The 13,104-nt window shown below is 36.9% G+C and overlaps 1 protein-coding gene across 1 annotated transcript in view; it reads left to right on the forward strand.

Moving 5' to 3' along the window:
* KCNH7 (potassium voltage-gated channel subfamily H member 7) overlaps positions 1-11,449 on the forward strand; it is a 498,464-nt gene extending 487,015 nt beyond the window's left edge. The window contains exons 14-16 of the mRNA XM_033231287.1: positions 906-1,074; positions 9,118-9,310; positions 10,685-11,449. Of these exons, the coding sequence (XP_033087178.1) occupies positions 906-1,074; positions 9,118-9,310; positions 10,685-10,951 (629 nt within the window). The 3' untranslated portion in view covers positions 10,952-11,449. The remainder of the gene's footprint in view (positions 1-905; positions 1,075-9,117; positions 9,311-10,684) is intronic.
* Positions 11,450-13,104: the final 1,655 nt, after the last annotated feature.

Raw genomic sequence — 13,104 nt, forward strand, 5'->3', positions numbered from 1 at the left:
GAATATTGACAGATTAAAATATAGATTGTAGGAGAAATAGGAAATTAAAAGAAGTTCAGAAAAATGGATCTCTGTATGAAAAGTGATCACAACCGTGCTAGACTGAATTCTTCAAGTTCAGGGTCTATGGTCTCCTTTGTCTTTAGTTCCTCCATATTTACCAAGTTATCTGGCCCATAATAGATACTTAGAACATTTTAAATAGTAGACTTGAACAAATAGTTTATCTTAAAGTAGAGTAACATAGCAATATTTAAAATAAAGAGCCACAGGAAAAACATACTAGAAAGCAATATAATTATGGTAAAGGGCAGCACAGAAGCGGCTACAAGAAAACATAAAAACATGAAACAGTAGCTGGCGACGAGGGGACTTGTAAGATTCTTCCCAGTTTTCATGGCTTATGGCTTCTTGGCTCTATTTGAATTGGGTTGGCCAAAGGGAATCACCCTGAAGGTCAGCACTTCTCTAAGGCTCTCTTCTTGGGCCCACTCTAAGTCATAACATATGCAAGTTATCCTGTGGGAAAGAGCCCTAAAAATCTTAAACCCTAGATAACGCAGTGCAAACAGAACAGACTCATTGCTCTCTCATCAGTTTTGGTTCTGCTGTGCTTATCTTCTCTTAGCACAAACAGAAAGAAAACAAAATCCTAATCAATACTCAGGACCTGCTACATTTTTTTGTTCACATGGAAAAGGATATGGGAGGTAGGACCAGCAGGGTGAAAGTGGGACCCTGCTACCAATTGGCCGTGGCCCCTGGACACATCACTGAATGCTTTTGGTTTTCTGTCTCTCAGGTTATACTCCGATCACTTTTCAGCTTGTCTTGTGGATATCTGTATGTTACTGACGCAAAGGGGCGCCTAAGAGGGTTGACATCCATCTCGCTATTTTCCACAGACATCACTGACATGCGAAGCTGGGAACGAGAAAATGGACATCCCCAGCCTGAAGACTCCAGTCCATCTGCACTTCAGCGAGCTGCCTGGGGTATCTCTGAAACCGAAAGTGACCTCACCTACGGGGAAGTGGAACAAAGATTAGATCTGCTCCAGGAACAACTTAACAGGTATAAGCAGTGACAGGGTAAAAGGAGAATATAACCCAACCCCTTACATGGGTCCGGTTTTACTCCTTACAAATGGAAAATTCTCCTTGCCGTGATCTCATAATTTCCTTATACATTTACTACTTTAAAATAAGACTAGAGCCGGACGCGGTGGCTCAAGCCTGTAATCCCAGCACTTTGGGAGGCCGAGACGGGCGGATCACGAGGTCAGGAGATCGAGACCATCCTGGCTAACACGGTGAAACCCCGTCTCTACTTAAAAAAAAAAAAAAGATTACCATTCTAACTGGTGTGAGATGGTATCTCATTGTGGTTTTGATTTGCATTTCTCTGATGGCCAGTGATGATGAGCATTTTTTCATGTGTCTGTTGGCTGTATGAATGTCTTCTTTTGAGAAATGTCTGTTCATATCCTTTGCCCACTTTTTGATGGGGTTGTTTGTTTTTTTCTTGTAAATTTGTTTGAGTTCTTTGTAGATTCTGGATATTAGCCCTTTGTCAGATAAGTAGATTGCAAAAATTTTCTCCCATTTTGTAGGTTGCCTGTTCACTTTGATGGTAGTTTCTTTTGCAGAAATAGGAACACTTTTACACTGTTGGTGGGATTGTAAAGTAGTTCAACCATTATGGAAAACAGTATGGCAATTCCTCAAGGATCTAGATCTAGATGTACCATATGACCCAGCCATCCCACTACTGGGTATATACCCAAAGGATTATAAATCATGCTGCTATAAAGACACATGCACACGTATGTTAATTGCGGCACTATTCACAATAGCAAAGACTTGGAATCAACCCAAATGTCCATCTGTGACAGACTGGATTAAGAAAATGTGGCACATATACACCATGGAATATTATGCAGCCATAAAAAAGGATGAGTTTGCATCCTTTGTAGGGACATGGATGCAGCTGGAAACCATCATCCTTAGCAAACTATCACAAGAACAGAAAACCAAACACCGCATGTTCTCCCTCATAGGTGGGAACTGAACAATGACATCACTTGGACTCGGGAAGGGGAACATCACACATTGGGGCCTATCATGGGGAGGGGGAAGGGGGGAGGGATTGCATTGGGAATTATACCTGATATAAATGACGAATTGATGGGTGCTGATGAGTTGATGGGTGCAGCACACCAACATGGCACAAGTATACATACGTAACAAACCTGCACGTTATGCACATGTACCCTAGAGCTTAAAGTATATTAAAAAAAAAATTAAAAAAAAAAAAAACTACAAAAAACTAGCCGGGCGAGGTGGCGGCGCCTGTAGTCCCAGCTACCCGGGAGGCTGAGGCAGGAGAATGGCGTGAACGCGGGAGGCGGAGCTTGCAGTGAGCTGAGATCCGGCCACAGCACTCCAGCCTGGGTGACAGAGCGAGACTCCGTCTCAAAAAAATAAAATAAAATAAAATAAAGACTAGAAGTTGACAGAATAATTTGTGTCAAAAGGAGCATTTATTTAGAACACTTCATACTTCTGACAGCATAAATCCTATTTTTTTTCTTTATTTGTCATCCAGTTAGTATTTCACCAGCACTGGCTACCTTAGAAAACCCTCTCCTCCCCCCTCAAAATAATCCCTAATTAATTTAACTAACACCCTTCCTCTTTTAATCCTCCTTTTACACTTCTTCGGATGTTCCTGATAGCTTAGTTATGTGTTAGGGCATTTAAAAAATACTGACAAAGACATTTAAACTTTTAGTTATTCAGTCAGCTTGTCAAAAAATGTAATTGAATTGAAAGTCTCACACACAGAGTTTCTTGTTTCCTTCACCTTTGATCTAAATCACTAAACGTGATAAATAAATCTTAGTTTAGGGAGGAGGCAATCTCTTCCCCTAAGTCTGCGTAGTTTCCTTAAAATTAAAGTGGTCACAAAGATTGAAAAGAATGTATGAGTGAGTATGACACAGCTGTTCTAATTGTGTTTCATCTGAGAATTTGTCTTGATCCAATAGTAGCCTTTTAGCTCACCACCAGGCAAGATATTCCAGTAGTCTCAGACAGAAAACTGCACTGACTAAATTCAAATGCTCTAATCACAAGATTTATTAAATCAATTTAAAACACAAGGGATAGAAGAGGGAAACCATATGGGGCAATTAACACATTTTGAATACGCGCAAGCATGGTAAAAGGATTGCACTACCCCAATTCTGACTTAAACAATGTTCGTGCATTTGCCATAGTGTAATGAAGTTACCAAGACCAGAGTTGAGGTTTGCAGGCCTGCAGACCAAAATAATCTCCTGTGCCAGTGGCACACACTTGCTCCATAACAAGGATACAAGGTATAGTATAGCTGACCTCAGCACGGCTTTCCAACTAGCCAGCTCAACAGTCATGTGTTTCGTCAGCCTTTCGTAGGTACAGCACACGTGGAGTCAAAATGCAATGATACTGGTATCACCAATGGGTAACCATATTTTGGGATGACAATTGTTTACCTAGAGGTGACATGAGAATAATTTGTTCTTTCCATCTCTATGTATAAGCAACACTCTTGTTTGTTACATATTTCTATCGTTGATATGCCTGGCAGGTTACTAGCATGCTATTTAATATATCTATGAATTCTGCCATGTTTAGCAAGCTACTTGCTTACTCATCTGTACTTAACACATCTCTGAGTTTTGCCTATATCACATAAACTACTGATTTATTTATTATCTATGCTTAAAATGTTTTGTGTATTTTGTCCATGCCGTTTATTGTTGTTGAACACACAAGTGAATTAATGAATGACAGAAGCAGTAGTGATTTATTTAGCACAATCCTATCACTGTACTTGCAATTGGTAAGCATAGGAAAAGGTCTTAAGTCTGCTACTTAATGATTTACAGGATTACTGGGTCAAATCATTGAAATTTCCCTCCATTTCCTACTTTGACTCATACCTACCCATAATTCTACTGTTAGGACTAAAATAATGTAAATGGGAACTACATATACTATACAAAATGGAAGATGTTGTACTTGCAGATAGGTAAAATTTGATTAGCAAGGAACTTCACTTCTATTACTGGTGTTCATTTGAGTTTATTCTCCTACTCTACATATAATTCCTGGCTTGGACCTTTCATCAGAACTAAAATTGAGATTTTTAGCATCACCTGGTTGCTCTGTCATGGGTGCCAATCATTGCTGCTAGGGTAAGTCAATGATTGCTTAAAACATTTGTTCTAAGGGCACATTTATCTATGATCCATTTGGTGTGCAATCACCCAACAGCAATAAAAATTGTTATTGCTATTTTATTACATTAGTATATTATTATTACTGTATAAAACTTTTCCACAAAATGCAATTAAATCTCTTTCAACATGTTCCCGATATCGGTATGTGTTTCCTGAATATGTTTTGAATTGCTGCTGTGAAAGTAGTCAAAATCAAAAGGGAGTCATTAATGTTAGAAAATCCCTGACAAATAGAGCTGGGGAAGGCCAGGAAGAGAGGGGTGTATGCCTGATAACAAAAACTATCACAAAAGCTCTATAAGATCCACAACCTTGCACAGCGGCCACTACAACCTAACACAAAAAATACTTCTGCAAGGACATCTGACCAGCAACTGTCTGTCCAATCTCGGACCAGCGTCACCCTTGTTATTGATCTTTGTAGCCAAAGATAATCATTTCAAAACAATTATGTAGTCTTCCTCATTTTTCCTTTAAAAATCTCCATCTTTACCTCTCAGAATGAGCACATACTTTACTATGGCATGGATATTCCCATTGTGCTGCATATTCCCATATAAATATCTTTTCCTTTTAGAGTGCCCCTGTTCATTATTCAGGATGACACTACCACCAATACTACATCTCCTTTGACATTTGTTTCTAATTACCTCTGATATTTTCACAAACTTTTTTTTTGCTTGTTTGGGATTTAAAATTCAAAATACTACATTTTCACTCCACTGCTGTTTCTAACAACCTTTCACCTCCACTTTATTCTAGAAGTTAAATGTATACAAAATGTTTGAAGGAGGCAGCTCAACTCAGACTTCTACTTTGCAGAGCGAGAATCCCAGGACACTTTCTAGAGCTGAGTCTAACCTGTTTAGCTTTGGCATTTGTTCAAATGTAGAACTGTGAATTCCTACACCATTTGTCGCATTCAAATACACATATTAAAAACAAAATATGATAAAAACAAATAAAATGGTCTATCTTGAATGGTCCTTGCTACCACTTCTTTTCTGCTTTAATGACTGATTAACCTATAGATAGGGTTAAAGGTTTACATAAGAAATGTTATTCTATATTTATATATTATGCCTGCAGATATACCTCTTTAGGTAAATCATTAAGACTTGATCCTAGACCAGTGCTTCTCAAATTTCAATGTGTATTTGAATCACTTGAAGGCCTTATTAAAATGCAGATTCAAGTTAATAGGTCTAATTGGCAGAGATTCCACATTCTAACAAGCTCCCAGCCATGTCCAGTGTTGCTGATATAAAGACCACACTTTGGCCAGGCACAGTGGCTCACGCCTGTAATCCCAGCACTTTGAAAGGCCGAGGCGGGTGGATCACTAGGTCAGGAGTTTGAGACCAGCCTGGCCAAGATGGTGAAACCCTATCTCTACTAAAAATTCAAAAATTAGCTGGGCGTAGTGGTGGGTGCCTATAATCCCAGCTACTCAGGAGGCTGAGGCAGAGAATTGCTTGAACCTGGGAGGCAGAGGTTGCAGTGAGCCAAGATCACGCTACTGCACTCCAGCTGGGCAACAGAGCAAGACTCCATTCAAACACACACACACACACACAAACACAAACACACACACACACACTTTGAGTAGGGAAGCCCTAGAAAATGTAAAAATTGTTAGTAATGTTAGTAAAAATTGTTAGTGCAACTCCTTCCATTGCACACAGAGCAGTTTATCTGCATGCCTCTAATATGGCATTGAACAATTGCTTTGCCTAGCATTGTGGTTATTTATGCGCCTCCTTCATTTGTCTTTACTAAGTGCTTAGTTCCTGCTAGCACTGTTAAACCGGATTTCATATTTATTCATTATAATGTTGTTCCCTCACCTTGCTACCTAACATTGTACCTGGTACATTGTGGGTCTCTGAGTGAATGAATAAAAATATTCACTTTACACAGTTTTGTAACTATGCTGACAGAAGAAAAAGTTCTAAAACTATGTTATTTTCTGTTTTAAATACCAAGCTGGATTTATTTTAAATTCTCTGTAATTCCTCCTGAGTAAAGCAGGCTATTTAGTCTTGTATAAGAGTCCGCTTTTTTTCTTTTTCTTTTTTCTTTTTTTAGATAGGGTCTGGCTCTGTCCTCTGTCATCCAGGCTGGAGTGCAGTGGTGCAATCTCCCGGGCTCAAGCCTTCCTCCCACCTCAGCCTCCTGAGTAGCTGGGACCACAGGTGCACACCACCACACCTGGCTAATTTTTGTAGTTTTTTGTAGAGATAGAGTTTTGCCATACTTCCCAGGGTGGCCTCAAACTCCTGAGGTCAAGTGATCCACCCACCTTGGCATCTCAAAGTGCTGGGATTACAGGCATGAGCCATCGTGCCTGGCCCAAGAGTCCATTCTTATTAAGTTAACAGACCCTTGTCATAAAACACTGAAATACAACCCTATGCATATTAAAAAACCTATCAGCAAACTGCTGCCCTTTGTTGGACTACCCAAGATATCTAACAACTAGTTAATAAAACAAAATTAAATATTCAGAATTACTGCAGAAAGGAAGACTGCCATCTGGCCAGAGTCTCAGTGATGTCTCAGAAATATTCCGCTGAGAAGCAGAACATTTATAGAACTTTGGAGTCTGGGTATTTCAAAGTGGGGAGCTCCCTGGAATTGGGTAAAGTTTATGATACACTTTAGGATTGATGGACGCAGTAAGTTGAGGATCTTGAAGCAAGTCTTGATAAAGTTTGTCTGATTAAAAAAGTATTTGTTGAGATGAACTGATACTGTCTTAATAAGGTGATTTATAGAAATTTCCTGAAGTAGCAAAGTTATTTATTAGTGTAGTCTTATTTTTCTCAAAGTTTTCCTGGAACAAACAACAATGTCATATTGACAGAGGTGGGCTATGCTCTTATCTAAGTTATACCGACACAGTCTCTGTCCTCACCCTGCACCAGCCACTTTACCTGCACATGAGCTGTCATGTGCCTGAGTCCCACTCATGGCAGTGGGCTGCAATTACTGGATGTATGGATGCTGAAGCCTCGCCTTCCAATAGATTTTCTTCTCATAGACACTATTCAAGTAGGTAGAATCCATGATAAAGAGATTTTATTTCTCAGAGACAGCTGCTGTTTGGCAAAGGATTTATATGACAAAAACATCACCATAATTTTTGACTCACTTTTGGATCTTGAATCTCCCTTATTGATGCAGTTCTTCTTCCAGTCTTTCCCCCAAATCCTTTTACATTCATTGTAACAAACGTTGTGTAAGCCACTCACAACTGAATGCTGTTAGTAATGGAATACATTTTTACATAAATATTTATGATGAATCTGAATGTATAATTTGCTTTGGAGACTCAGAGAAGAAAGTAATTCTGAATGGGGTAAATAAGGAAAGATTTTTGGGTGCAGATAATATATAAGCTGGGACTTGTAGAGTGAAATGAAAGAATGTGTATAACACATATTCCTTAAGGAAATGTGTATAACATATAACAGTGAAATAATGGGTTTGCTTAGTTTAGTTGGAAGCATACAAACTAGATCAGACCATCAGGTATCAAAAGTAGATAAATAAACCAGTTGGTAACTCAATTTTTCCCCTTTTCAGTGTGTGGTTTTGACATTTGAAAAAATGACATTTGCAAAGTCATGTATAATTCATAGCTATTGGTTTAGAAGACACAAAGCTATATGGCTATATTTACTAACTATAGAAAAACTGTAAAAATAATGCATTATTGTGATTCTTAGAAGGAAGATTTGGAGTGTTAATATCAAAAACTAAAAAAATAAATAAATAAGATATTTTCTCATGTTTTCCAGGTTTATTATGTTCTCTATCAAATCAAAAGCCAATTTCTACTTTGAATTCTACAAATACAGCATGAATTTAATTGGGTAAAATTAATCCTATGATTTTACATTTTTTTGTTTTATTTCCATTCTTTATTCAGAGTCAAAACAGCATAAATAAGTGGAGTTACAAGAATTTTCTAAAGAGGCGTATGGTCCAAATTTTCTGTTCTTGTGTCCACAAAATTTCCTCTGTATTTAATGCTGTTGCTAACACATGCAAAGGAAGAGAATCTGACCAATTATATTTTGCTATTTTCCCTTAAATTTTAATTTAAAATGAGAATGAAATTAACAGGCCAGTTGGCTACTTGTGAGCTTTGGGGAAAAAATAGACTGGTATTTTGCAGGCCAGATGGGTCAATTAGAAGTAAGTGAAGTCAAATTTGTCAACTTCTTACATATCAAAGGCCATGACATATTTAGAGAGAAAAAGAATTTAACATTAAGCAGCATTAAACATTAAAGAAAGAATATAATTAATAATATACAATACTTAAAATGAATAGGAAAGAGGTAAGGTAAAAAGCATTAATATAAATGTAAAAACACATGAGAAATTATCCTGGGATGCTGCAGTTATGAAAGAAATGTGCTACCAATCTATTTTTTAAGAGCAAATAAAATGTTCACAAGAAACTGAGTAAAACCTAATTAAAAAGCAAAGACAATTACTGATTAAACATAAATTATCAGTGTGTTTTACATTTTGAAATCAATGAAGGTTAGTAAACATGTAGTCTATTTTGTTCATCTGATTTTCTGTTAACTCTTAATATGAACAGGAAAGCGAAGTCTTTATCAGAATCATTAGTGAGACATACACAAGTAAGTATCCGTCAGGAAAGAAGAGAGATTCTGTGCTCCCTCTCCTGTCCTTCTTGTTTAAAGCAAGGCCATAATTCTGTTTGTTGGTAGTGCTGAAATTTTTTTAAATGCTCTTGAAATTCTGGACTATTTTAGGACTGTCTTTTCCTACTTCTATCTGTTCTGCAGGCTTGAATCCCAAATGACCACTGACATCCAGACCATCCTACAGTTGCTGCAGAAACAAACCACTGTGGTCCCCCCAGCCTACAGTATGGTAACAGCAGGACCTGAATATCAGAGACCCATCATCCGGCTGTTGAGAACCAGTCAACCGGCAGCATCCATCAAAACTGACCGAAGTTTCAGCCCTTCCTCACAAGTGAGTGTGGATACCATCCAACCAAGTGTGTCTCTCAACGTGTGTTTCCAGGGGTCACCTAAATCAGAATCACTTGGGGTGCTGTGGAAAAGAGAGATTTCTGTCCCTATCTCTGTTTCTACGCAATTAGAATTTCTGGAAATGGGCCCTGTAATCTGCATTTTAAACAAGCCCACGCTGATTTATATGTTCATTTAAAGTTTGAGAACAATGAAGCTAGAATAATGATTCTAAACATTAGCATTTTTTCTTTTTAAAGGAAAACCTTTCTTCCAGAATCAACCTGCTTAAATTTATATGTGGTAGAGCATTGCAGTCTAAGGAATAGTCTTCATGGCTCCAAAAAGGGCTTAGAGAAAAATCTGGGTCCAAAAAGAGCTTCAAAGAAAAATCTGTAATTTTCTACAGTGCCAAAGGCTGGGCGAGGTCTCAGGAAGGAAGGGGAGGAGAAATAGTAGGCTGGCCAGATTAGACCTGAGGTTCAGATGCCATCAGACTAGTAATATGTTCTGTACCCCACCCATCACCAGAGATCTCTAAATTTTTTTCAGTTGGATGATAAACATGGTAAGAAAAGCAATTTAAAGTTCTTTATCCTGCTTCTGAAGCCCTCAAAGGGGGTCTTTGATTTATGTTAATATGAGTAGTCTAGCTTTCCTTGTAATTCTGTTTTGGGGATTAGTCTTAATTAGTTAAACATTATGGTGAAATTGGACCTAAGAACAATGATTTAAATAAAGATTTGTAGAATAATCTCGTAAAACTTTTTTAGATGTTTGGGAATTTAATTTAAGATGTTCTGGAAAATGAAACTACACTAATAAAAGAAGGTAATGTGCCAGAAGGAAAATAATGCAATACTTCTAAAAATCTGAAAGCAGAAATCAATTTAACTAGTTTTGAATGACTGGGAAACATGTCATTTTTCTATGACATGTAAAACCATCTATTTTGTTCTTTGTTTTCAGTAGGTTTAGGTAATATTATCTGACTAGGGATGACTGATTTTATTTCCCATCTTTTCTTTCCTCCTTATACCCTCTTATTCATCAAGTGATCCCTTTCCTCATCTCAATTTTGTCTTAAATTTTGAATTTAATTCATCTGGAAAACTCAATGTAAAGTAATATATTTTTAATTTGATTTTTAAATCTAGTTCCAGGTTTAAATAAAAGTTCTTGGAATGGTTGGTTAGGATTATCTATACTGATAACCAATCTCCGATGTCTTGACTCATTTTGGGAGGGAAATGTTGGCTAATATCACTAATCAAATACAGATTAATGAGAAAAAAACGCTTAAGTTTTTATTAGTGTAATTTTCAATGACTATCAATGTGAATTTTAAAAACTTGTTTTGTTCTTTTTCCATCAGTGTCCTGAATTTCTAGACCTTGAAAAATCTAAACTTAAATCCAAAGAATCCCTTTCAAGTGGGGTGCATCTGAACACAGCTTCAGAAGACAACTTGACTTCACTTTTAAAACAAGACAGTGATCTGTCTTTAGAGCTTCACTTGCGGCAAAGAAAAACTTACCTTCATCCAATTAGGCATCCTTCTTTGCCAGATTCATCCCTAAGCACTGTAGGAATCTTGGGTCTTCATAGGCATGTTTCTGATCCTGGTCTTCCAGGGAAATAATCATTTTGTACTATTTACTCCACATACAATGTAAGTGCTTTTAATGGCTGTTTTCCTTTTTCTATTTAAATCCTCTCTACTTGACTCAGGGGCTCACAAGATACCATTATATGCAAAAGTACTGTATATTTTCCTAAATTGAAGCTTGTAAGGTAAAATTGAGCAGTTAGGATGTAAATATATGTAAGAACTTTTGGTTCCAAATGTTAAAACTGCCAGCATCTCACGGCACCTTATTTTTTATTTTTATTTTTTAAATCACATGCATGTTAGGAAACTCCAATTTCTGTTGCATGGAGACTCCTATTTACTGCTTTTACTAAACCAGTACTTTGTTATGAAAATGCCTTCCATGCAAATAAGAAACCAAGAGATAAAACTGTTCATGGATGCAACTCAGATTCAGATGATCCTCAACTCATGGGAATTCCAGGGGGATAGAGGAAACTTAGTCACTTTTACAAACAGATTCAGGTCCTTCTGCATCAAGATGTTTAAAGTTAATTACATTCATTCCTCCACACTGGAACTAAAAATACAAAGTTTGAGTTATAAACCTCTGACAGTATAGGAAACCATCTCCAAAAATTAAACGTAGGGCAACATTAATGAGAACAAAAGTCTTTCTATTTAAAATTATATCACTAATTGCATTTACAAACCATCTAAAGTATTTTCCACTGGCACATTTCCTAGAAGGCTTAAAAACAAATTTCTCTCATTTTGCTTTTTTTGTTGTTGTTGTTGGGGGGAGGGTGTGGTCTCCTTAAGAACTGCTAAACTGTGATTAACACAAACTGATACCCACAGCTTCTTGTGATTCACATTTTAAAGCAATCCTGAATTTGATCAAAATAGTGGACATACAGCCTGAGCAACATGGCAAAACCCCATCTCTACAAAAAAATGTTTAAAAATTAGCACGGTGTGGTAATTCACATCTGTAATCCCAGCTACATGAGAGGCTGAGGTGGGAGGATGGGTTGAGCTTGGGAGGTCAAGAGTGCAGTAGGCCTTAATCACACCACTGCACTCCTGCCTGACAATACAGTAAGACCCCATCTCAAAAAATAAATTAAAAATAGCAAACACAGTTTTCGAAGAATGTGCAATTTCAGTGGATTTGCATGGCAAAACTAGTTTCCATTAAGTATATGTTATTCCATGTCTAATTCCAGCTGCGGGAAACCAATGGGCCTAGAAAGAAAATGCACATACCAGCAGTAAAATTTCAGTTGTGTTTAGTTATTCCAACACTTTGCCCATTGAAAATTAAATAAAAACCTGTTATGCATGGATTGGAATGAATATATATTGACCTCAGAATATCAGAACATACAATGAAATATATCTTTCAATTAAAATATCTTCAACTGTTAGATTTTTTGTGGGGGGCATATGTAGCTCATAAAATTGGGGTAAAGAAAAAAGTTACAATTTAAGATTCTGATCAGTTAAGTTATAGTTAAGAAATGTTATTTTTCAATTCAATTACAATTTTACATTTATGAACTCTGATCCATTATATCTTTTCTTGCTGAACAAAAATATTGAAATTTATTGAAAGTTTCTTAGTCCATTAAGAACATTTTATCAGTGCACATTACTAAATGGGTTAATTTCTATCCCTTCAGGATATTCAAACTTTGACACTGATATGTTAATCAGCTTCAAATGCAAGCTATTTAAATTTACTAAAACTATTGCACTATTTAAAAAATGTGATTAAAGTGACCTTAGATTGCCCCCTATATAATTTTAAATGGTCACATAAATTGATAATCCATGTGGAAGGCAATCTATAAGCAAAAGCATGTTCTTATTCCTGCTTAATTTTTCAAAAACCAAAACACAAATGTTCAAGTGCATTATTCAAAATGACCAGTCAATTCGAACATAAACTATTACACAAAAGTGTAATAATTATAACCAGCTTCCCAAATCATTTGTTGTTATGCAGATACAAACTTAGGGGCTAACTGATGCTCTCACTTCCTCACTCAACAAACATTCAATGGGCACCTAGCAGGGAAGAGAAAGTCCCATAAATGGCTAACTCTGATTCAGAGGACTATTTTGGGATTTTATTTCCATATTGGGACACATTTTTGCAGCTGCAACAAATTTCATAAGGATTGCCGGCCTAAGTTCAG

Source organism: Trachypithecus francoisi, unplaced genomic scaffold (genome assembly GCF_009764315.1).
Source record: "Trachypithecus francoisi isolate TF-2019V2 unplaced genomic scaffold, Tfra_2.0 Lachesis_group13, whole genome shotgun sequence".
Classification (NCBI taxonomy): Eukaryota; Metazoa; Chordata; class Mammalia; order Primates; family Cercopithecidae; genus Trachypithecus; species Trachypithecus francoisi.